General features: G+C 42.1%; 1 protein-coding gene across 2 annotated transcripts in view; it reads right to left on the reverse strand.

Annotated features, from left to right (window-relative positions):
• The window catches only part of NEGR1 (neuronal growth regulator 1), a 561,497-nt gene extending 543,032 nt beyond the window's left edge, over positions 1-18,465 (reverse strand). For both annotated transcript variants that reach the window (XM_066597782.1, XM_066597781.1), the window contains exon 1: positions 18,082-18,465. In XM_066597782.1, the coding sequence (XP_066453879.1) occupies positions 18,082-18,263 (182 nt within the window). In that variant the 5' untranslated portion in view covers positions 18,264-18,465. The remainder of the gene's footprint in view (positions 1-18,081) is intronic.
• Between the last annotated feature and the right edge of the window lie 9,154 nt (positions 18,466-27,619).

Consider the following 27,619-nt stretch of genomic DNA (forward strand, 5'->3'; position numbering starts at 1 on the left):
TGATAAAAGAGAAGACCTTTTTTTTAAATCTCATACAACGCCTAACTCCAAAGAATAACCTGCTAAGTGATCTACAGGCACCAAACGGCAGCCTGAGGTCTCTGCCCCGGACGTAAAGCAGTTCAGCACTCACGCCATGTTTCATTTCAGCTTTGTGCAACTTGTCCAAATCCCAAAGCAAGAAAACCAAAAGTTAAACTCAGTGTTATATAGTAAAATTACGGCAAATCTCCGAAGGCTTCGCATTCCTTGAGTATAAGTTAATGCCGGGCTCATGACCTCTGAAAACACTCAGCGCTTCCTGTAGGTATTCCCCTGACACCCCGAGTCTGAGATGGCTTAAGTGCTTAATACTTACATAGTGACATGTAATGAAGGTTCATTGGCTCAGCTGCTCAGAGACCATGGCCTTGTTTATCTACACACAGTGCTAGAATCCTATGCATATTGTATAAAACTATAAACCATGATATCATCATGACATCACTTATGGCACCTCCCCCTTATTGGTACAATTAGTTTACTACACTTAAAAATGGTGAAAGTCACCTCTAACCATATGCCAAAGCTTTCCTATCCATTCAGAACTAAACTATCTCTGCAGTTATGTGGCAGTATTCTAGTAGTTATATTCTTGTACATAGGGGGCAGTATTATAGTAGTTATATTCTTGTACATAGGAGGCAGTATTATAGTAGTTATATTCTTGTACATAGGAGCAGTATTATAGTAGTTATATTCTTGTATATAGGGGGCAGTATTATAGTAGTTATATTGTTGTACATAGGGGGCAGTATTATACTAGTTATATTCTTGTACATAGGAGGCAGTATTATAGTAGTTATATTCTTGTACATAGGGGGCAGTATTATAGTAGTTATATTCTTGTACATAGGGGGCAGTATTATAGTAGTTATATTCTTGTACATAGGAGGCTGTATTATAGCAGTTATATTCTTGTACATAGGGGGCAGTATTATAGTAGTTATATTCTTGTACATAGAGAGCAGTATTATAGTAGTTATATTCTTGTACATAGGAGGCAGTATTATAGTAGTTATATTCTTGTACATAGGGGGTAGTATTATAGTAGTTATATTCTTGTACATAGGGGGTAGTATTATAGTAGTTATATTCTTGTACAAAGGAGCTGTATTATAGTAGTTATATTCCTGTACATTGCGGGCAGTATTATAGTAGTTATATTCTTGTACATAGGAGGCAGTATTATAGTAGTTATGTTCTTGTACATAGGAGCAGTATTATAGTAGTTATATTCTTGTACATAGGAGCAGTATTATAGTAGTTATATTCTTGTACATAGGAGCAGTATTATAATAGTTATATTCTTGTACATAGGGGGCAGTATTATAGTAGTTATATTCTTGTACATAGGGGGCAGTATTATAGTAGTTATATTCTTGTACATAGGGGGCAGTATTATAGTAGTTATATTCTTGTACATAGGAGGCGGTATTATAGTAGTTATATTCCTGTACATTGCGGGCAGTATTATAGTAGTTATATTCTTGTACATAGGAGGCAGTATTATAGTAGTTATGTTCTTGTACATAGGAGCAGTATTATAGTAGTTATATTCTTGTACATAGGAGCAGTATTATAGTAGTTATATTCTTGTACATAGGGGCAGTATTATAGTAGTTATATTCCTGTACATAGAGGGCAGTATTATTGTAGTTATATTCTTGTACATAGGAGGCAGTATTATAGTAGTTATATTCCTGTACATAGAGGGCAGTATTATTGTAGTTACATTCTTGTACATAGGAGGCAGTATTAAAGTAGTTATATTCTTGTACATAGGAGGCAGTATTATAGTAGTTGTATTCTTGTACATAGGGGACAGTTTTATAGTAGTTATGTTCTTGTACATAGGGGGCAGTATTATAGTAGTTATATTCTTGTACATATGAACAGTATTATAATAGTTATATTCTTGTACATGGGGGGCAGTATCATAGTAGTTATATCTTGTACATAGGGTCAGTATTATAATAGTTATACTCTTGTACATAGGAGGCAGTTTAAATGAGTTAGATTCTTGTACATAGGAGGTGTACTATAGCAGTTATATTCTCCTACATAGGAGGAGTATTATAGTAGTTATATTCTTGTACATAGCGGCAGTATTATAGTAGTTATATTCTTGTACATAGAGGGCAGTATTATAGTAGTTATATTCTTGTGCATAGGGGGCAATATTATAGTAGTTATATTCTTGTACATAGGAGCAGTATTATAGTAGTTATATTCTTGTACATAGGGGACAGTATTATAGTAGTTATATTCTTGTACATAGGGGACAGTATTATAGTAGTTATATTCTTGTACATAGGGGGCAGTATTATAGTAGTTATATTCTTGTACATAGGGGACAGTTTTATAGTAGTTATGTTCTTGTACATAGGGGCAGTATTATAGTAGTTATATTCTTGTACATATGAACAGTATTATAATAGTTATATTCTTGTACATAGGAGGCAGTATTATAGTAGTTATATTTTTGTACACAGGAGGCAGTATTATAGTAGTTATATCCTTGTACATAGGGGGCAGTATTATAGTAGTTATATTCTTGTACATAGGGGCAGTATTATAGTAGTTATATTCTTGTACATAGGGGCAGTATCATAGTAGTTATATCTTGTACATAGGGTCAGTATTATAATAGTTATACTCTTGTACATAGGAGGCAGTTTAAATGAGTTAGATTCTTGTACATAGGAGGTGTACTATAGCAGTTATATTCTGCTACATAGGAGGAGTATTATAGTAGTTATATTCTTGTACATAAGGGGCAGTATTATAGTAGTTATATTCCTGTACATAAGGGGCAGTATTATAGTAGTTATATTCTTGTACATAAGAGAAGTATTATAGCAGTTATATTCTTGCACATAGGAGGCAGTATTATAGTAGTTATATTCTTGTACATAGGAGGCAATATTATAGTAGTTATATTCTTGTACATAGGAGGCAATATTATAGTAGTTATATTCTTGTACATAGGGGGCAGTATTATAGTAGTTATATTCTTGTATATAGGGGCAGTATTATAGTAGTTACATTGTTGTACACAGGGGGCAGTGTTATAGTAGTTATAATCTTGTACACAAGGGGCAGTATTATAGTAGTTATATTCTTGTACGTAGGGGGCAGCATAATAGCAGATATATACTTGTACATAGGGAGAAGTATTATAGTAGCTATTGTCATGCACATAGGAGGCAGTATTATAGTAGTTATATTTTTGTGTATACTGGGCAATATTATGGTATATTCTTGTACATTGGGGCAGAATTATAGTAGTAATATTCGTGTACATAGGAGGCAGTATTATAGTTGTTAAATTCTTTTACAGAGGGAGCAGTATGATCGTAGTTATATTCTTGTACATAGGAGGCAGTATTGTAGAAGTTATATTCTTTTGCATAGGAGCAGTATTATAGTAGTTATATTCTTGTACATGATGGGGCAGTATTATAGTAGTTATATTCTTGTACATAGGAGCAGTATTATAGTAGTTATATTCTTGTACATAGGAGCAGTATTATAGTAGTTATATTCTTGTACATAGGAGCAGTATTATAATAGTTATATTCTTGTACATAGGGGCAGTATTATAGTAGTTATATTCCTGTACATAGAGGGCAGTATTATTGTAGTTATATTCTTGTACATAGGAGGCAGTATTAAAGTAGTTATATTCTTGTACATAGGGGGCAGTATTATAGTAGTTATATTCCTGTACATAGAGGGCAGTATTATTGTAGTTATATTCTTGTACATATGAACAGTATTATAATAGTTATATTCCTGTACATAGAGGGCAGTATTATTGTAGTTATATTCTTGTACATAGGAGGCAGTATTAAAGTAGTTATATTCTTGTACATAGGAGGCAGTATTAAAGTAGTTATATTCTTGTACATAGGAGGCAGTATTATAGTAGTTATATTCTTGTACATAGCGGCAGTATTATAGTAGTTATATTCTTGTACATAGTGGGCAGTATTATAGTAGTTATATTCTTGTGCATAGGGGGCAATATTATAGTAGTTATATTCTTGTACATAGGAGGCAGTTTAAAGTACTCATATTCTTGTGCATAGGAGGCAGTATTATAGTAGTTATATTCTTGTACATAGGAAGCAGTATTATAGTAGTTATATTCTTGTACATAGGGGGCAGTATTATAGTAGTTATATTCTTGTACATATGAACAGTATTATAATAGTTATATTCTTGTACATGGGGGGCAGTATCATAGTAGTTATATCTTGTACATAGGGTCAGTATTATAATAGTTATACTCTTGTACATAGGAGGCAGTTTAAATGAGTTAGATTCTTGTACATAGGAGGTGTACTATAGCAGTTATATTCTCCTACATAGGAGGAGTATTATAGTAGTTATATTCTTGTACAAAGCGGCAGTATTATAGTAGTTATATTCCTGTACATAAGGGGCAGTATTATAGTAGTTATATTCTTGTACATAAGAGAAGTATTATAGCAGTTATATTCTTGCACATAGGAGGCAGTATTATAGTAGTTATATTCTTGTACACAGGAGGCAATATTATAGTAGTTATATTCTTGTACATAGGGGACAGTATTATAGTAGTTATATTCTTGTATATAGGGGCAGTATTATAGTAGTTACATTGTTGTACACAGGGGGCAGTGTTATAGTAGTTATAATCTTGTACACAAGGGGCAGTATTATAGTAGTTATATTCTTGTACGTAGGGGGCAGCATAATAGCAGATATATACTTGTACATAGGGAGAAGTATTATAGTAGCTATTGTCATGCACATAGGAGGCAGTATTATAGTAGTTATATTTTTGTGTATACTGGGCAATATTATGGTATATTCTTGTACATTGGGGCAGAATTATAGTAGTAATATTCTTGTACATAGGAGCAGTATTATAGTTGTTAAATTCTTTTACAGAGGGAGCAGTATGATCGTAGTTATATTCTTGTACATAGGAGGCAGTATTGTAGAAGTTATATTCTTTTGCATAGGAGCAGTATTATAGTAGTTATATTCTTGTACATGATGGGGCAGTATTATAGTAGTTGTATTCTTGTACATAAGGGACAGTATTATAGTAGTTATATTCTTGTACATAGGAGCAGTATTATAGTAGTTATATTCTTGTACATAGGGGCAGTATTATAGTAGTTATATTCTTGTACATGATGGGGCAGTATTATAGTAGTTGTATTCTTGTACATAAGGGACAGTATTATAGTAGTTATATTCTTGTACATAGGAGCAGTATCATAGTAGTTATATTCTTGTTCATAGGGAGCAGTATTATAGTAGTTATATTCTTGTACATAGGAGCAGTATTATAGTAGTTATATTCTTGTACATATGGGCAGTATTATAGTAGTTATATTCTTGTACATGATGGGGCAGTATTATAGTAGTTGTATTCTTGTACATAAGGGACAGTATTATAGTAGTTATATTCTTGTACATAGGAGCAGTATCATAGTAGTTATATTCTTGTACATAGGGGGCAGTATTATAGTAGTTATATTCTTGTACATGATGGGGCAGTAGTATAGTAGTTGTATTCTTGTACATAGGAGGCAGTATTATAGTAGTTATATTCTTGTACATAGGGGGCAGTATTATAGTAGTTATATTCTTGTACATAGGGGGCAGTATCATAGTAGTTATATTCTTGTACATAGGGGCAGTATTATAGTAGTTATATTCTTGTACATAGGGGGCAGTATTATAGTAGTTATATTCTTGTACATAGGGGGCAGTATTATAGTAGTTATATACTTGTACATAGGGGGCAGTATTATAGTATTTATATTCTTGTACATAGGAGGCAGTATTATAGTAGTTATATTCTTGTACATAGGAGGCAGTATTATAGTAGTTATATTCTTGTACATAGGAGCAGTATTATAGTTGTAGTATATTCTTGTACATAGGTTGTAGTATTATAGTAGTTATATTCTTGTTCATAGGAGCAGTATTATAGTAGTTATATTCTTGTTCATAGGGAGCAGTATTATAGTAGTTATATTCTTGTACATAGGAGCAGTATCATAGTAGTTATATTCTTGTTCATAGGGAGCAGTATTATAGTATATTTTTGTACATATGGGCAGTATTATATTAGAAAGTCTGCATGGAAATTCCGCTGCAATTACGCTCAATGTGAACTCAGCCTTATAGTAGTATGTGCTGTTTTGTTTAGGATGTTTTCCAGTAGTGATTGACAGTGTGAAATTAATGGGAAGTCATTGTGCTATTCTCGACATGATGGGAGTAATATCTCAACACTCACCAACAGCAGCAAACACCAGCATTCAAAACCTTGATTTATTGTGAAAGTTCAGACCAAGACATTTATGATAAGAATAAATGGACTTAAATAAATGGACACAGTGGAGCAATGTGAGTTTAACAATTGGATACTTTTAATGAAAATATATGGTAAATATTTTACATTATTCCATTTAAACTAGAAATAAGTCTTTGGGTTCTGCTGTAAGAGTCCATGCCTTGTCCATTAATGTAGATTTCTTGATTTCCAACTCAATGTCTTGGTAATGCTACAAGCTACCTTGGGTTTATTATTTTTGCTCATATAACAAACAAGTATAAGGCCACCAGTGATACGCAGTTTACAGCTTTCATTCACGCACATGGCTGCCAGTGCAGATATGGCGAGGATGAACATTCAATACTCAAAACTTTTATCTCACATGTCCTGTAATAAGATGCCAGCCTATTAGCACCTCTGGAGATATAGAATCAGGAGTCAAGCAGTACATTTAGTTTGAAATGGCATCTTTGTGGCATTTGTGTTAATATTTCTCATACCGACAAATACCAACATGAGCCATTTGCCAGAAAAGTCTTTACAATGAGGAGAATTGCTTAAAGGAGTTGTCCATTTGTAAACTATTGATGGTTTGTCCTTAGTATAGGCCATCAATAGTAGATTGTTGATGGTCCACTGCCTGAGACCCCTGCAGATCAGCTGTATTCTGGGCTGGTGTGCTCAAGAACTGACATGATTCCTGCAGGAAGCAAACAGCTCAGTTGCCACTGCAGTGGCCAGGCTTGGTACTACAGGGTAAGTTCTCATGCACTTAAATGGGAAGACTGTCTGTAATACCAAGCTGGGCCACTGTCGTGAGAACAGAGCTGTCTGCTTCCTGCGGAAATCAGCTCAGTGCAGGAGGGCACCAACTCAGAAAACAGCTTATCAGTGGTGCTTCTTGGCATTAAACTCCTGTCGATCTACTATTGATGACTTGTCCTGCAGATAGGTCATCCATAGTTTACAACTGGACAACCTCTTTAAATAGAATGTGAATGAAATAGCAAAATACAAAAGGAATATTGAATAAGACATCTATATGCTGCTTTCAGAATTGCCCAGACTCTGGAATTGTCTGCAGAAGCACTGTATCAAAGCCTTGGACATTTAAGGAAATGTGATGCTTCCTGGCGAGAACATCGGCATGGGATGTAAGTAGATCATTGATCAACTGAATCAACATTAATGACCAGACTGAAGCATAATCTTATTTTCGATATCGTCAAGAAGACCCAACTCCTTCCAGAAGACCATTTTGCTTGGAAGAATTGATGGGAGAAGATGTAGACAGCGACCAGTAACGAGATAGAGGAAGATAATCAAAGTAGCCATGAAGCAGACCACCGGAAGCCTGAAGACCCAGACAGAAGAAGAGATAGTCTGGAGAAGCATTGATTGTAACCAGGACTGGTGACCAAGTAGCCATCAATAGTGACTGCAGATTCACTCTTCGTAGAAGTCTTTACAACATCTTGTAAGTAAATGTTGACTTTGCCTGAAGGACATCACAGCTCAAGAGAATAAAGCTGGTGGTTGTCAAGCAACAGTCATTAGCCGAAGGCTATTTTCACCATATACTTGTACGCTCGGCCAAGTGTGCACTTTTACTTCAATGTGAAGAGTGGAATCAGCTCCTGCAGTTGGACACCTTGGGCAGTGACTTGGCTCCTGTTGGAACAAAGGATCAGGCATATTGAAATCCAACATGCCCAATCCATCTTTCTCCCAAAATCTTGCTCAGAGATGGAAGGAGAGCCCCATACAGATTAGATCATTGGTTAAATAGAATTAGTAGCTTCCCATAGATTGTGTTATAATGTTTTTAGCCATCTCAATGGGATCTATGAGGTTTAAAATAACACGGTTGCTATCATTCAAGAACTGCACCAAACCTGTCCATGGGTTGTGTTATTGCAGCTCGGCCACTTTCACAGAATGAGACCAGACACAACCCATGGACAGGAATGGAGTGTTTTTGTTGAAGAAATGGAAAATCATGTAGATTAAGTCATGGCGTCAGCCGAGCCTTTTCTTAAAGAAAGCAGACAACAAGACTTTCTGATTGCACTAAAAGTCTGACCCGCGTCATCTTCTTGTATTATACCAGGATACATTTAGATATTGAATATATCATAAACAAGGTAATAAATCAAAAATGTAACAATGCTTTGACATTAATATAATATTCCCTTGTAATTCCTAAGAATCAGCAAATTTGGCTTTTTCTTAGTCATTGTTTAATTTGACCTCTGACATGGACTCCTCCAGCTATTTCCCATATGCTTAGGAGATAAGTCAAGCACAAGAATTCCCCTATTTCCCCAGTATTCTTCCGATCCCAGTTACATAGCACTAAGACATTGGCTAAAGCAGAGGTCATCATGAACTGAGCTAACAGGTTCTTAACAACCTCAGTATTCTTGAAGGCTATCTCATTTCTCTATCATATTTAGAAGAAAGCAGCCATGTTCTTCTACTCCTGGACAAACCTCTTAAGGCCTACAAAGGATCACAGTGGCAAACATCTTTGTTAGCAAAAGTGTAGCTTCAAGTCCAAATGAACACGTCACATCTGAATCCACCACCTAAGCATTGATGGTTGACATGACACCGTTGTGGGTGGATTTATACTGTATATACTACAAAAAGACGTTATTTGTATAGTCGGACAAGTGACTCTTAGTAAGATGACAACAATTAGCATTAGATTTCATCGCACCGCTGGCATTTAGCCCCACTGTGTTGGTTATTAGGGCTCTATACCTCCTCTTTCCAAGGCAAGGGTCATGGTTATGACTACAATAGTTGCACATCCTATCCTGTGCCATAGGATAATAGTACAGTAGAAGACATCAGTCTATGCATATTTAAAGGTGATAGGTGATCAACAGGCACCATAGTCAATTTTTGATTGGGGTCCCTAGTCCCGAGAGAGGAGTTCAATTATACACATATACATATACACAGATACAAACACATACATGCACACCTAAATGGCTATTCCAAGATTGACTTCTATCACCTATCCATGGGACAGGTGATAAAAGTCTGATCGCAGCTATATCACATCCGATTTTGTGATGCTACAAATTAGCGCATGGTGCTACAAAGTCGCGTGACTTTGTAGCGCTCTTTTGCCGGGATTTTCAGGGGGAGCTTGAAATATAAGCCTTACCCCGAAAATAAGCCCTAGTTGCATAACAAAAAGAAATGCATCACCTAACAGGCGCTGTCCAGCTACGCCGCATGTCTACCAAAGCTCCCTGGCACTTGTGTGAAGTTCTCTGTTATAGGTTCCTTGTCAGCAGTTTGAAAAACCCTCCCACCAGGAAGCGCTGCCTCTGCTTGGCAGAGCGCCGTGGCTCAGCCAATCAGAGCCAGCGCTCAATGAACCAATCACAGCCATTCATTGAATTAGCCCTTTCACATGATCCAAGATGTCCCATAGGAGTCTATGGAAAGCACGCACCAAGGATCGGTCAGGTCCTATCTTTGCGAGCACCACAAGGCTTAGATGCGACCATGCAGTCACGTGTCCCATCTTTGTTAGGTGCACAAGTTTAGCGCATCTAACATTCTTTCATGTGAACACTTCCATAGGAAACATTGGTTTCTATAGAAGTGCCTTCTGTGCATGCCTATACTGCGCGCCTCCAGCGCTCGTGTGAACGAGCCCTGAAAGTTGCATCGCACCGCATGAAAACCGCGTTTTCGTGCGATGCAGCAGAAAGGAAGGCTCCATAGGCTACAAAACATCGCAATAGAAAGCCGCAATTTTTTTTCTCGCAATGTCACAGGCTACAAAACATTGCTAATGTGAAGGAAGCCATTGGAAAGCATGCCCGTGTGAAACCAGCCTGACAGTCATGCATGCACTGCACCGCTCCATTAATTTTCAATGGGAGTGCCGGAGATCGTCAAGATTTGTACTCGACTATTTCCATCTGCCCCATTGAAATGAATGGAGCTGCACCGCGCATGTGTGACCACCACTCCACGACTCCACGCAATGTGATGTCACTGCGGGTGGGTGCAGTGATCCCTGCAGACTTTTATTACTTATCCTATGAATAGGTGATACATTTGGTTTTGGTACAAACCTTAACTAGTAATGTGTATCTGAATATAACTCAAGTGTTAAAGGAATAGTCCCGTATGAGACTGTCATGGCATATCCATAGGTTAGGCCAGACAAGTCTGATAGAATTGCAATGGATTGCCTCAAAATGACCTAGTCTCCGTTCACAGGGTCATTATAGCTTTAGTGTCTACAGGATCCATGATGGAGATGATGCAGCGTTACAAGAAGTCATGACTCCCTGTGATCTATAGTTTGTCTCCAAAGATGAGCGAGTAGTGCCTTAGTCTAGTATCTGCCCGCTCGTCTTCAAAGATTCGGGGGGCGGCGGGGGAGAGCGGGGAGGAATGGAGGGGAGATCTCTCCCTCTGCCCCCCCCCCCCGCTCCCCCCTGCTCACCACCGCAACTCACCTGTCACCCGCACCGGCAGCCGAATCTTTAGAGACGAGCGGGCAGGTACTCGAATAAGGCACCACTTGCTCAAGTAGTTAGCCTTAGCGAGTATGCTCACTCATCTCTATTTGTCTCCCATTGACTTATGAAGAGTGGCCCAGGGGAGGTTTCTGTCATTTCCTTATTGAATGCTATTGCCCAACATACTATGCTGACCATCAAACACCAACATAAACCTGTGAATGGAGCTGTAGGGCAGCATAGAGAGTCCCAACGTCCGTGTACTGCAAAGCCATAGACACTCGTTGTGCGGACATATGATGCCCCCAGTGGACACTGAAAGCAATGGTGCTAAGGGAGAATCCCCCGGCCATATGGCATCCAATGGGGCCACAACTTGTTTTGTATATAAACGCAGCAGGAAAAAACTTGGATGGCATATGGCGGTAGAGTGGAGCCCCATAGACTTCTATTGGTGATACATTACAGGTACATAATACAAGGTGTCTCAAAAGTGTGGAAATACCCATATAGAATGAAAACAATTCAGAAGATTGTCATCCAAATTTTCATACAAGCTGCTGGAGAAAGGGGGAAGCCTCTTAGGCCATTTTGAATGCCGCCATTGTAGAGTCAAATCTAATGTTACCCATGGGAAGGTCGGTGTGTGATATACCCAACTGGCAGAGAATTGCCTGCAATGAAGGAAAATCACTGGATTAACATGGAAGCAAATAAAGTTCTGTTAACATGAAGCACAGCACGGTCCTCCGGGGGGAATTCTTTACCAGTTTTGTGTATCGCACGCCTACATTCCTGTTGAATCCAAGATGGTGACATTCACAATGGCCGTTATGTGTGTGTCGTGGGGTAACAGGCTCCCCCTTCCCCCGCAGCTTGTATACATAATTGGATCACCGTCTGACAATCCATTTTCATTCTGTATGGGTGTATTCACAGTTTTGAGACATTCTCCATGTGCAAGAAGCCTGAGGCTGGGCTCACACAGGCAGATTCCAATTGGGGAATCCGCGATCGGCGTCCATCAGGAGGATCTGAAGCAAACCGCAGCCATTCAATGGCATGTACTTTTGCTTTTTCACTCACGGATACAAACTGCGTATTCCGCGAGCGGAGAAAAAATTGCAGGATGTTCTATTTTGCTGCAGACTCTGCGCGGACGGCACCCATTGAAGGTAATGGAGGATGACAGACTCACAGCCCATCTGTAATTAACATTATGTATGGGCTGCGGGTAATTGATAGGGTTAATTTAATTTAATTTTGTTTCCGAGTAACCTAAGTTCCTCATTTTAGTCCGGACCTTGCACCAGATACGAACTAGGTAGTGATAAGTTTCCGTACTGACCGTTTGTGGCGGGCCTACTGACCGTTTGTGGCGGGCTTACTGACCGTTTGTGGCGGGCTTACTAACAGTTTGTGGTCAGATGCACCCGAACCACAGCAGATGTGTTTCCTTTCTAAGATACGTTGGTTTCCCAAGAATAAAATGTGCTAAATATTCTGTTTCAGTCACCTGATTAAGTAATTCTTCAAAGTTGCACCCTGCGCGGGCAACAGCCTATATAAGCTGTGTGTTTCTCCAAATAAAGCAGAACTCATTTGATCCACTGAGCTGTGTGTATAGTGGCTTCTTCTGGTTCTCCTCGAGCACGTGCTATAACTTTCCTTTGAATTTGAACTCAGGCAACATCAGCACTGGTCGCCGTTGAGACCCCCCACAGTTTACTTACAATATTGCAAAAGTCAAAAAATGTTTATGTATTTTAGCAAATTACTAAACACCCCTCTTAAAGGGGTTGTCCAAATTAAGGACACACCTGTCACCGGGTTTCCCATGACTTAAAAACAAAACTCATTTTTTCCTGCTCCCCCATTTGTTCTCCGCCACTAGCTCCGGTCTTTGCTGTGATGTCACTTTACAAGCTGCAGCAGCCAGTGACAGCGCTCCGTCATCACATCGTAGGTTCAGTGATGTCATTGGCTGATACAGCAGGTTTACGGTCGTCACAGCTGCCCGTGAACGGACAAGGTAGACCGGAGGTGTCGGCGGATGAAAAGCTATGGAAAGCGCAGCGCCAGCATCCACGAGTGGAGAATCATAGCGATTCTCCGCTCATGGGATTTAAATTGCGGCATGCTGCGATTGCCGCGATTCTCAGCAGTGAGCCTATCTATTAGGTAGGCTCATCTCGGAGACCCGTCAGCGCTCCCTAGCGATATTCCGTCTCGGCCGTGGATAGGGGCGCTAATGTTTTTTATTTTTAGGCATGTTGACCCAGTGACAGGGGATTCCATAACTGGGACAACCTCTTTAATGCAACCCATTAACCCTTCAGGTTCCGCACATTTGTTTTGCAGACAAGCAAGGACATGAAGAATGACTTGCTTACATCCATTTCTTGGAGGCAGCCAAACTTCTTGTTCTACTCCTTATCAATCTACTTCACTACAGCACTTCAGCCCCAAATATATTATAGAAATCTCAGCAAACCGCACCGTGAAGTCATAGATCTACGGCGTAAAGCAGCTGCAATAAATTTCAGTCCAACTAGATGTTTGTGTTAGGCCTCAATTTACAATTCAATCCACATCCCAGGAACAAAAATAATCTAAAACGCGTTGTATTTCACAGTCACGGGCCATGGGAGTGCGCCGAGTCCAATGAGCACATTTCAGGAAGACGACAATCTGCAGCAATTACTTAATACGTTGAGTAAAATGAGATTTTTGTACAAAACCGCACACCACCGGCATCATTAAAGGGGAAATCTGGTCAAAGTCTTCTGATAGGTTGTGGATACAAGCGGGAAATCTGTCATGCGGCATCACCGCGCGTGTTCTGCTGTTTCTGTAATTGCTATAGAGAATTCTGCTCACCAGGTAGGATGGTGTCATTGTACCCCCACTCTGGGAACAGGTATGTGCCTCAGGGGTGGGACCTGTACCCTCCAGACATTTAGAACATATCCTGTAATTATGCCAGAAAAGTCTTTGGCAGGAAACATGGGAAGAAATATATCGAAAGGGAACTCTGATTGTCAAATGACTTTAGAGGGGTTGATTCACTTGAAGAGAGGTGTAGCAAGGTTTACTCGCTAAGATACAGTTTGACACCCCCATTGGAGTCTGACTCCTCCCATTCATGTGACTGATGATAGCATCTTCAGCTCCTTTAGCATCCCTTCTATACATGTGAGTGGTCATATGACTACCACATTGCAAGACCTTTAGTCCTAAAGGTATCTTCTCCTTTGCTTTCCCGCAGCAATCAGCTGATTCCCTTATTTAAGTGTAAGCAGATCTGGTGTCCCACTCCTCACTGCACTAGGGGCACATGCCCCATCTGCCTCTCCCTTCCCCTAGCTACATCTCTTTCTAGAAAAACCCTTTTCCGTTTGCAGCCGGTCCAGCATTTAGCTGATCACCACCAGTTTGCCTGTTGAGTCCTCCAGAATGAGAGCTGCACTTTATAGCACTATGGTTAATAAAGCAGGGGATCCCCTCTATGATGTCTATATGCCTTATTAGGCAACCCCTTTAAAGTCTGTAGAAACAAGGACACAATGGTAAGGAATAACAACTCTGTCTTTTGAGTTCTCCTTTAAAGAGGTTGTCTCGCTGTAAACTATTCATGGACTATCCTTGGAATAGACCATTAATAGCAAATCAATAGAGACCATTAATAGTAGGACCAATAGGAGTCTGCTGCCTAAGACCTCCACTAATCAGCTGTTCTTGATGCTAATAAGCTAATTCATTGAGCTGATTTCTACAGGAAGCAAACAGCTCCATTCACACTGCAGTGTCCAGGCTTGGTATTACAAACAAAATTCCAATTGAAGTGAAATGGAATTTAATGTGTAATACTAAGCCTGGCCACTGCAGTGGGAATGGAGCTGTCTGCTTCCTGCAGAAATCAGCTCAGCAAATTGGCAAGATAAACAACTGATCAGTGGAGATCAAGGGTGGCAGACCCCTGCTGATCTATTATTGATGACCTACTCTAAGAATAGAACATCCATAGTTTACAACGATTTAAGACTGATGAATATGGCCCTTCTCTCCAACACCCCCATTACAGGAAATAAACAGGCTTTGTGTAGAAACTATAAGTGCACAAACCTTTTGCTAACCCACCCTACCAGAAAAGGTCAATGTTTGTAGAGTGGAGGAACCCTGCACTGGGCCATTATGAATAGGAGAGCAGTAATCAGAGTTGAGACCAGTCCTCAGCATGGACCTCATAGCAACTGAAAGGGCTGCTTCAACAATGTGTGGTCTCTTGCCCATCGCTGTCAGGTTTGCATTAATTTTAAGCTTGTATCTTACGTGGAGTGTGAAATATCGCTGGTCTGAAGCTACTGTGAATGCAAATCTCCCAGAACAGACAACAAGCTAGAGAGGAGGACAATTTAGAGTGATAACAGTCTCTCGGTAGTGAATCTTTGTAGATAAAGTATCATAAATGCAAATATTCACAATCAAATGTCATTGTGAATTCATTTTCAGGCCTCACAACTCAATCTGATATATTCACAACACAAGTTCATTGTGCAAGTCATAGGAGCAGAATTCAAGCCTTGCAGCACTGAATTGAGGAGCTGAGACTTGTCAGGGCAAGGAGGCTGCATTGCAATGAGATGGGAATGGTAGAGCAAAAGGCAACAAAATAAGACACATAGTTACGGTATATAGATGATGTATGTTTATGAGATAGACAGATAGATAGATATGAGATAGATAGATAGATAGATAGATAGATAGATAGATAGATAGATAGATAGATAGATAGATAGATAGATAGATAGATATGAGATAGATAGATAGATAGATAGATAGATAGATAGATAGATAGATAGATAGATAGATAGATAGATAGATAGATAGATAGGCAGACAGACAGCTGCAGGTCAGAGCACAAGGGATTTACCATATGGCTGCATTGAGTTCTTAAGGATTGGATGTTACATAAATCCCTCACACTTTTCCAGCCTCCCTTATTTCTCGCCTGCATTTCGATTCCTCTGTGTTTTTGTCTCACTTTCCTCACTCGCTGGACTGATTTTCAGCACCAAAATTCTTATCCCAGCCATTAACTCTTCATGTGACACTATAATTGCCAGGAAATTTCCATTTTGCCCCCCTAAACAGCTTTCTCACCCAATGGGTACAGCTTTAAAAAAACATTGAACATTTACGTTTGCAATCATATCTAAACAGCTAACGATAAGTGAAGGCTACTACCAACATTCAATGTACAGTAATTAGCATTAGCAAGACAAACCTCACACCTATGTCCCCATGGCAAGCAGGACTTTAACTACATTCAGATTGCTTGTGGCAAGAAAAAGAGCAGATCAAAGTGACTGTAGAGATAAAGCAATACATGGATGTGATGAGAAGTGAAATTGCAATATGCAGGGGAAGGGGGGCTGTTACAAAGTATCAATTGTAAACCTTAATGAAGGAAAGTTTGCAGGGAAGGGATGCAATGGACAATGCAGAAGCCATGGAGGGCTGGAACTGATCCCCTGCAACATATGTGAACACCATTTATTAAGACAGGACATCAGCAAGGTTTAGCTCATAAGCTCTAGCTACTAATGACTCTCGAAGTAGGGGAAGGGGCTGTTTGCAGTGAAAATCATGACATGTTTAGAAATCAGTAAACACAAACTGAACATGCATTGTGCTCATTGACTGAAGCTCAGGTGTTATTGGTAGAGTTGATACATATAGATACATATTTAGACATATATACAAATATACAGTTTACATTGTAACAAGATAGGAGGAATCAACAAAATATCCCATGGCTTCTGTAGTGTCATAGAGAGCTGATCAGTTATGCAAACATGGACACATAGCCTATGATACCTATGATATCTGTAAGAAAGACTCTGCTACAATGCACATACTGTGTATACAACCTGCACAGACAGTGTATATCCACATAATGTACATGCAGACTGCACAGATAGTGTATATGCACATACAGTGTATAAGACCTGCACAGACAGTATATATGCAAATACTGTATATGCAGACTGCGCAGATAGTGTATATGCACATACTGTGTATACAACCTGCACAGACAGTGTATATGCACATACTGTACATGCAAACTGTAGACAGTGTATATGCACATACTGTATATACAAGCACATACTGTATAGGCAAACTGCAGACTGTGTATATGCACATACTGTATATACAAACTAAACACATAGGCAGTATAAATGCACACACTACATCCAAACTGCAGACAGTGTATATAACCCACACACACTAGTGCCTCCCCTGCACCTGAGCTAATGACTATTATAATCTCATCAGCAATGATAAATCCACTAAGCTTAATGATCACAGTATTACAGAATGTGGTCTCATTAAAGACTAAGAGGCAAATACCTGCTCAGTATAAGGAGGCTTTAACATTATTAGCAACCAGCAAGCATCTTGTCTTGTGTTAGTGTTAGGAGCAAGAAAAGTACATTTATGACAATACAGATTGGAAATAGTAATGAATGAAGGAAGTGAAAGGGAGTTTTAAGTTGCTTAGCTCTGTACTACGACTTGTGCATGGTGGGGGGTATTCTCTATGTGGATGAGGAAAACAGAACAGACTGATGACATTCAATAAGGGCTGAATATGGTCTGCAATTGCACAAGCAGCTTCATAACTCTATCGTGAAACCTGGGGAAGAAAGGGTGCAAACTAACCCAATGTTAATGCATATGCCATGAACTATGATCATACAGCACATGCATTTCTAGGGATAAGAAGTCATTAACCCCTGCAGGCAACAGTTGCAATCAGCATCATTGCAACAGTCTTGCCCCCTTGCAGTGCTGAAGTATGCCCTCCCCCCCTTTGAGATGAGTGTTAGTTACACAACTTCCAGTCTCTCTATCTCTTCCATACAGCTCCCCCTACCTCCATGCACAGACATCTCCAAAAACAAACCTGAGGTATCCACTGTAGCTCAACACAAGCAAGATTAGAAAAAAAAAGTAGTGTGTTTGAAGTAGCAGATCCTGAGCAGAAGAAGAACACAACCCCCAAATCTCCAAAAAGGTTGTCACAGTGCAAAAAGAACAGAAGGGAAATACGATGCAAATTCCAAAGTAGTAACAAGAACATAAGACAAGAACAGCACAGAGTGGCATGCCAGGCATGGGCACAGGGGCTCCTACCTAAGCATGGCTGTCTCTCCTTGCTTGATGACCAGGTTGTCCACTGCTGGCCAGGAGTATTCCATGCTCTGTCCAGCGGGCAAGCAGGAGGGCAGCAGACAGCACACACTGAGGATGACAGCGGCCAGCCACTGGTTTGAGCAGCAAGCAGCAGCACCCTGCACCAACATCATCATGTCCATCACTGCTGGGGCTGCCCCTGTCAGCCTGGGATCCCTGGCAGAGCTCAGGAGGAGGAGGAGGAGGAGGAAGAGTGCAGGGAAGCGCTGCTGCTGGAGAATGAGCAAGGCAAGGCAGCTGCAGCAGCACACGTCCCCCAGGCTCTCAGCCGGTTGCCATGCGGCCGTTTCCCTAGCAACCACAGCCGGGGAGTAGTGCTGGTGCTGCTGCTGCTACTGCTGCTGCTGCTGCTGATGCTGGAGCACAGAGACAGTGCAACACCCAGCAGCACCCTCACAGACCCCCCTCCTCCCCTCCCTTCTGTCACACTGGCTCAGCCCTAGCAGGGCAGTAAGGGTGACTGCACCCAGGAAGGGGTTAATTCTACACTAACAACTTTTTAATTAATCAAGAGCTGGAGAAATGGTTTAAAAAAGAAGGAATAGCTTTTATCTACGCTGCCTACCATAGATTAAACAATTAAAAGTCGTCGAACCGGCGTCAAAACAGCGTCCTTTATAAAAAAAAAATAGGATTGGTAAATCGGAATGATCATTTTAAAAAATGATCGACGTTATCAAAAAGTAGGAGTAAAAAAATGTAAAAATGTCGGATTTATTTTTTAGGCACTAATCGTTATCAATGGCGATCCGGATGACGAAGCAAAGAAGAGAGCGCAGAACCCCCACCCATACATCGACACTGACGTAGGTTCAGCCACAGCTGCACAGAAGGGGTTAACTGCAATGCCATCAGGAAAGGGTTCATTCAAAAATATAGATTTAAAAAAAAAATTATTCGGGCATCTATAATGGGCGGAGTCTCTTTTTACGGCGTCACTCTGAGTCCCATAGACATAGCAACTACAATCAGTTGTACAAGTCATTATTAAGCGGTCGGATTCTGATTTTTAGTCGCCAGTCATCGGTAGGAGATGTAGATTCTGCAAAATTGTCACTCATAGACACCCCTACTTTTGTCATGTGTGCGCAGCTTAAGCAGGTCAGCAAGGGTTAAATCAAGAGTTCCTTTAGATAAAGGGATAGCTAGGGGAGGAGTTAGCAAGGCATGTGCTCTGGGTGCTCGAGGGAGTGCCAAGCAGCCACCCTGCCTTGCCCACCACGGTATTTAAATACAAGGCTAGGCAGCGAACTGAATCTTTGCCCTGCTTGAAGGAAAGCCTAGCTACTATTCTGCCTTTAAGAAAGGGTTAATAATCCGATCTTGCCTCCTTCATACTTACTCCCATACATACCGTATACAGGTCAACAGGCTTAATAAGTGCTGAGACCAATATGGCAACAAAAGGGTTACTCCTAAAATTGATCCCAACATTGGATATGGTAATCAGCACCCTCTGTCACACAGTCTACCACCCTCACCCGCTGCACGGACTCCACCCAAGCAGCTCAGCAAGAGTTAAATGAGGGTTTTCTTTAGGAAAGAGTTAACGAACCTCTTTAGCTCGGTTTGACGTGGGCTTAATGATGGATTCACACGTGGCGTAATATTACACAAGTGACAAATCTGCAGCAATATCTGCATATCTGCATCTGAGGCTTCATCCGGCACAAAGAAGGTGCAGCATGCTGTGCTACTTTAGCTGGGAATACCCCGAAGAGCAGGAAGGGCTGATATCATTACAGTCAATGAGGTCCGTGGAGCGCCATTCATTTCCATCTGCTAGGATGATGGAACAGGAAAATGGAAAGCCAAATGCAAGTGTGAACAGACCTTAAGCGCTCCTGTCCACGGGCGAATTTTCACTGCGCTCCTCGCGGCGATAATCCGGCCGTGGGGAAGGCAGTGAACGCTTTCCATAGCATTGCTAAGGAAAGCGCAGCCCCCCTGTCCACAAGCGGAGAATCATAGTGGGGCATGGAAGAGAGTTTTAAAATTTCATCCACTTTGCTGCTACTGTAAATGCCGCAGATTTTCCGTGTGGAGGGTCCACATGACAAATCTGCCTCATGTGAACATATTTACACGGGCAGCTTTATCACGCACATTCTGTGTGCTGCAAGACACGCGGACATGGAGCCCATTACTTGCAATGAGGGAATTTACATGGGCGATTTTTCTCTTGCAGCATGTTCTATTTTTCTGCGAGTCCTCAGAATTCTCACCCATTATTTCATATGGGGTGCCAAAAATTCACATCGCACTCCGGTGTACATACAAGTTTCACGCAAGTGGCATTTTTAATTTTTCCTATTGAAAATACATAGAAATTCACATTTTATAAGAATAATATCAGTTCAAATTTCTTAGCGTACAGCGCATGCGTAATACGCAGTAATCATACATCCGTGTGAGCCCGGCCTAAGGGGTTATTCCCACGAGCGTATATCGGCCAGTGTTTTCACAGCCGGGTGATATACGCTTCCATCTGAGCAGTGCCCCCCTTCGCTCCCCCTCACCGACTCTCTGCCTCTCTCCTCCACTCTGGCTGTTTGCAATGGGAGGGGGTGGGACGGGCAGAGCTAAGCTCTGCTCCGTCCTGCCCACTCCAATTGCTGGCTGTGGACAAAGGGAGGGGCGGGAGCTTAGCTCCGCCACCATCACGCCCACTCCTGTTGCAAACACCCGGAAGAGAGGAGGGAGGCAGAGAGTCGGCGAGAGGGAGGGACTGCTCAGATGGAAGAGTATATCGTCCGGCCGTGAAAACGCTGGCCAATATACGCTCGTGTGAATAAGCCCTTAGGATGCTAAAATGTGGTTACGGTACGACCCTGTAAAACTGGGCCAATGCTATTGATGACCTAGCCTCAGGATAAGTCATCAATAGTTGATCGTCCAGGGTCCGCCACACAGGATCCGAACCGATCAGCTGATCAAGGACCTGCTATCATAGGCAAAATATACAGGCTAAGGCTATCAACAGCACACGGACACCCCCTCCCTGTGCTATTGTATGATATGCGGAACAGCGTACATTTACATGTAGTATTCTCATCTGAGAGAAACCAAGTGATCTTGCAGATATGATAGCTTTTACTGGCTAACAAAAATACATGATGTTATTGTGAGCTTTCAAACCTCTCAGGGTCCTTCCTCAGGCTGAATGGAGTATCCGTTATGCCTGAGGAAGAACCCTGCGTAGGTTGGAAAGCTCGCATCATGGACTTCTGTTAGCCAGTAAAAGCTATCATATCTACAAGATCACTTGGTTTCTCTCACTGAGAACAATCACACTTTGCTCTACTGGCGCCACGGTGCTAAACATCTGAGAATCGCAGAAGAATGAGACATCCTGCAGTTTTTTTTACTGGGACTATTCAGGAGTTGAAGACGATGCTCGGACCCCCATGTAGTGGCCAGCACTGGTAATTGTAGGCTGAGGTCTGATTAAAAATCACTGAGAGCTCCACCTGCAATTAACAGCGCCGGCCACTTCATAGAGGTAAGGCTGCATTCAGACGAACGTATATCAGCTCGGTTTTCACGCCGAGCCGTTATACGTTGTCCTCGTGTGCGGGGGGGGGGGGGGGGATGGAAGAGCCAGGAGCAGGAACTGAGCTCCCGCCCCCTCTCTGCCTCCTCTCCGCCCCTCTGCACTATTTGCAATGGAGAGAGGCGGGCCATGGGCGGGGCTACGTTCCGAGAATTAGCCCCGCCGCGGCCCATCTCTCCCCATTGCAAATAGTGCAAAGGGGCGGAGAGGGGGCGGGAGCTCAGTTCCTGCTCCTGGCTCTTCCATCCCCCCCCCCCCCTGCACACGAGGACAACGTATATTGGCTCGAAGTGAAAACCGAGCCGATATACGTTCGTGGGAATGCACCCTAAGGGCCATCTGCTTCCACTCCATTCCTGTGCTATTCTGAGGGTCGGTCATCAGTAGTATTTGCCTAGAAAACCACTTTAACCCCGTATACATAGGATCGAGTATAAATGTTTAATTCTTAGAGGTTCGACCACTAGGATCCTGAGATTCGCATGTGAATGGAGTCGTGGTGTGCATGTGTGACGACCACTCCATTCTTCTCTATGGGACAGAAGGAGATTGATGCCCTCTGCAATCTTCCTCTACCCCATAGAAGTGAATGTAATGGCGGTCACACATGCACACATCCGCTCCAATCACATAGAGAAATCGGGGTGCATAAAACTCAGTGATTGAACGGCAATGAACAACGCATTAGATCCCCGGTGATCACCTGATTGCCCAGCCCAGCTGTCAGTGCCTTGGAAACGGGACCGGAAATGACCTACCTGGCTTCATTCCCATTGAATCAAGGGCAGCTGAAGCAGCTTTTACATTTCCAAGCCCGATCCCGCTGCCCGAGACGAAAGTGTCATAATAACCGCTTCGCTTCAGCTCCCATTGATTTCAATGGGAGTGATCCAGGCTAGGCCACTTCTGGTCCCATCTCCTATGAAGTATGTCCAACCCGCGGCACTGACAGCCGTGTCGGGGCGGTCAGGTGATCAGCAGGGATCCCATGGGGTGGGTCCCGGCGATTTACTATTGATGACCTATCCAGAGAAAAACCCTTAAAACTATGAAAATCCTCAGATTTAACCCTTTAATGTGCAATGCTTGTGTTATAAGTTATGTATAGTAGGTGGATGGTTGGATCTGGGTCCGCTGGAGACACATGGCCATGCAGCCTCTACCACTTTTCCTCCCTCGTTGTCTCTTTCTGTTCTTATCTCTATCCCTTCCTTCTCTCTGTTTCCCCTTAATCCATTCCTCCTAGCTCTCCTTCTTCTCTACTTATCTCACCTCCCCCATCCCCCTCTCTGTCAGTCTCTGACACTTTTACACACGCTTTCTCTTCCATCTCTGTCACTTTGTTTCAATAAATGCTCCTGTCAGTCAAATAGTGCCTGCAAGTCACACCGTGTCCTCAGCTGACACTCATAATGTTCCTTTATAGGTAGCCCCCCCCATGAAGAAGATACAATGTATCAGCCATCATTCATAACCAGCATTACATTGTATGCTGTGTGTCCTCACTGCCTGTCATACAGTCATCCATGTGATTGGATCGTTGTTAGAGGAGTAGCTCCAACTCTAAACATCATTGTATGGAATGACGCCGGAGAAAAAGTCTCTGTGTACATCACACCGCGCTGGCGGATCCGGCGCTTCCGGTATTTTCATTGTTCGGTATCTACTGTACAGCAAAATTACACTGGAGGCGTGAATGTGGGCTAAAACTGGAGGCAACTCAGAATCAGTACAAGTAATGTATGTACACAGTGACTCCACCAGCAGAATAGTGAGTGCAGCTCTGGGGTATAATACAAGATGCAACTCTGGGTCTGTACAGGATAAGTAATGTATGTACACAGTGACTCCACCAGCAGAATAGTGAGTGCAGCTCTGGAGTATAATACAGGATGTAACTCAGGATCAGTACAGGATAAGTAATGTATGTACACAGTGACTCCACCAGCAGAATAGTGAGTGCAGCTCTGGACTATAATACGGGATGTAACTCAGGATCAGTACAGGATAAGTAATGTATGTGCACAGTGACTCCACCAGCAGAGTAGTAAGTGCAGCTCTGGAGTATAATACAGGATGTAACTCAGGATCAGTACAGGATAAGTAATGTATGTACACAGTGACTCCACCAGCAGAATAGTGAGTGCAGCTCTGGAGTATAATACAAGATGTAACTCTGGGTCTGTACAGGATAAGTAATGTATGTACACAGTGACTCCACCAGCAGAATAGTGAGTGCAGCTCTGGAGTATAATACAGGATGTAACTCAGGATCAGTACAGGATAAGTAATGTATGTACACAGTGACTCCACCAGCAGAATAGTGAGTGCAGCTCTGGAGTATAATACAGGATGTAACTCAGGCTCACTACAGGATAAGTAATGTATGCACACAGTGACTCCACCAGCAGAATAGTGAGTGCAGCTCTGGAGTATAATACGGGATGTAACTCAGGAGCAGTCTATCAAGCCACCCCACGGGCAAGGCTTCATGGGAATTCTGTCAAGACAAGCCTGGGACCTTTAAGAAGGTGCCCGGCTACCATGACACAGCTTCCTGCAATCTCATCATGCGGGGTGGGGGGGGGGGAGGGGGAGAGCATACAGGCCCCCCGAACATCGTTGGGGATTTAAATACCGCTGTCAGAATTGATAGTGGCATTTAAAGGGTTAACAGCTCCGATGAGCCATGCGGCTTATTAGAGCCTGCTTCCGCGATATATGGAGAGAGATCACCGTGCAATCTCTCTTCATACATAGCCCGCAACTGCAGGATGTGAAAACATGATAGGCCGGTCACTATGGGGTTAATCCCCCTTTTGGCAGCCACCCCCCAGCTGATACTACTGTAGATGCTCTAATATAAAGGTGTCTGCCTTGTTAGAGATGCTCCTGGACTCTGCCTCTCCGTCACCCTCCTCACAGAGTTTTCTCTCATTACTCGGCAGACACCACAGCTGTCACTTTCCCATTCACCTGTCACATCCTTCTTCATTTACTAGTTCATTCCCTCTCTCTTTTCCTTTACTCTGAGTGTTGCCTTTCTAATTCCGTCACCTTTTGCCTGTCACAATCCATCATCCACATCCCCGCTTCTAAGTTCGCTATTATAGCTCTTTTTCACGTGCCGTTTCCTTTAACAATCAGTCTCTTCTGCATCGGATATCATTCACTTATTCATCCGTTCCCCTACTTACTGCAGATTTTCTTCATTTCCTATCCAGTATGGCTCAAAATCAGCTGATGCATCAAAGCTTAAAGGGATTTATGGCACAAGTGATATTATTACGGTACAAGAATCTGTTATGTCACCGCTGCTGGAGGTAAACTGTCTGCAGGAAGACCATGTATGTAAAGGGATTGTCGCACCAGGACAAGTGCCGCTCTAATACATGTTCATTCTAATGACTGGCATGTAATACCATATTTCTCCAGTAGTGGTCACTGCAGGGGGAATGTATGGCAAGTACAGTTGCTCTTTGCGACTAATATCAGTTAGAATCCTAGAATGGTAGAGTTGGAAGGGCCCTCCAGGGTCATCGGGTCCGACCCCCCGCTCAGTGCAGGATTTACTAAATCATCCCAGACAAAGACGAGCACGCCTGCGGGGTTCAACCCTGTGGAGGATGCGGGCATCGATCCCGCTACCTCTCGCATGCAGAGCTACCTCGCTGCATTTATATGTAGTGTTTTTTGTTGCAGAATTCAGTTATGTGCGCATTAAAAAATTCATGCGTGTCTTAAAAAAAAAGCAGGCATAAACGTGTTTTAGTCTGTTAAGCGGCCGTGATTATCGTTAACGGGAAAAAACGAAACGGTTCTGTTTTCATTAGCGGTATTCTCGCCTGTTAATTATACGATCCAAGAAAAGATAGAACCTGCCTTATCTTCCCCGCATGTAGTTAATATAGGTAATCCTACTAGGACAGCACGTATCTTCAGTCCTATGCTATGGTGCAGAGTTATGTGTGTATATATATATATATTAGGTGATATACCGGTGTGTTGTGTGTGTATATATGTATGCCAAGTGATACATGTCTGCGTTGTTTGTGTATATATATACTAGGTGATATACCCGTGCGTTGTATGTATGTATGTATATATATATATATATATATATATATATATATATATATATATATATATATATATATACTAGGTGATATGCCCGTGCGTTGCATGGGAATCTTATGAATAGCAGTCCTGGAATATACAAAGCAGGCCACAAAAATGAGCCGAGCCCCGCACTCTAATAAAAACTGTCCAAAAGATAATCTGTGTTGCCCATAGCAACCAATCACAGTGCAGCTTTCATTTCATCTCACAGTGTAAAAAATAAAAGCTGAGCTGGGATTGGTTGCTATTGGCAATAAAAATTGCAGGGGAAGGCGGAGAGTTTTTAATTTTTAATTCCGCCAGTATTCGTCGCCTGGCGCTGAAGAACGCCCATGCAAAATATCACTCAAGTCAGCCCGGAACTGTAGATGTGTATACGACACAAGCAGACATACGGGTTTTGCGTTTATATATATAAGATTGGGAAGATATGAATCGGTTTTTGCTTAAAAAATAAAACCAATGAGAGCAAATACAAAGGAAAATACTGATGCAATGCGGATACATTCATAGACTGTAATGGGCATTGTCACCAAAAATGGACAAAAACGGCGCAAACGTCATTTTTAAAACATGTCTACCAATAGTCCGTCCGTGTAAGTGGAGACAGATTCTGATTGGCCCCAGTCTGCAAAACTGGATGGATTAAATGCGCCCCTTCTGAGCAGCATGTCGTACGCTGGTGTGTATTACGCATGTAATAGTCTATGGGTGCGTATTCTATGCGTATTTGAGTGCGTGGTCGTGTTTTACTCCATTATGGGGCCGTGATTATCGTTAACGGGAAAAAAGAAACCACCGATTTCTATTGATTTCATTAGCGGCATTCCTGCCTGTTAATTAGAAGAAGAAATAGGAGCCGCCTTATCCTTCAGGCACGTAGTTAATATACCAGGACAGCGCGGATCTACGGCACACAATTTAAATGTGCAATCGCAGTTGCATGCGGCCATCTGAAAGCGCCCTTACACGGGTCCTCAGACACCTGAGGAGGGCAGGTCTCACATCCTTTGCTCCCGCTTGCATTTTTTTCTGCGCCTGTAAAATCCGCAGTACATACACAGGCAATACCGACGCAAAAACAGCCGGCATGTTAAAAACGCAACAAATACACGTACGCTCGTGCGAGTTTGTCTCTCTGTATTACCCCTTTAGTAATGCAGACATAGAAATGTTATGCTTGGTTGGAGATACACTGACACTGGCATACGTGGAAGACGCAGGTCGGCTTCACCGGGCGAGATTCTTGCGCAGGATTTGTGCGTTGTGAGACGCACGAATATGAACCCTGTTCTTTTGAATGGGGTGATACACATCAGCGATGTTTTTCCGCATTGCATCATGATGCAGGAAACAAATTGTAGCATGCTCTATCTTTGGGCGTGCCCTCACATCGCAGCGCCCACTGTTTCCAATGGGACCGGTGGCAGCATCGCACCACGTAGTGGGTGCACACAAGTGTGATGCAATGTCTCCCCATTGAAGACAGTGGGAGACACCCTGAGGTCCTGACAGCCGCGGGGGGGATTGCTACTTCCCCAAAGTGATGCGCGGCAGATTTAATATAAAAACGCCTGGCATCCGTGGGGAAATCACATGTTGATGAGCGCCATATTGGCCCATGTGAAGTCAGCCATACTGTTGTCATTGACATCATTGTATAGTGTCCCAGAACATCATCCTGGTCCCCTCCATATTGTTATACATGTTTGTCTTATGTGGATGCACTGTGCAAAGCCGTCATGTCTATTTTTCTATATGTGTTGCACAGCTGCAGCGTCTGAAGGGTTAATTACATTAAAGTCA

This window comes from Eleutherodactylus coqui, chromosome 3, assembly GCF_035609145.1.
Source record: "Eleutherodactylus coqui strain aEleCoq1 chromosome 3, aEleCoq1.hap1, whole genome shotgun sequence".
Lineage (NCBI taxonomy): Eukaryota > Metazoa > Chordata > Amphibia > Anura > Eleutherodactylidae > Eleutherodactylus > Eleutherodactylus coqui.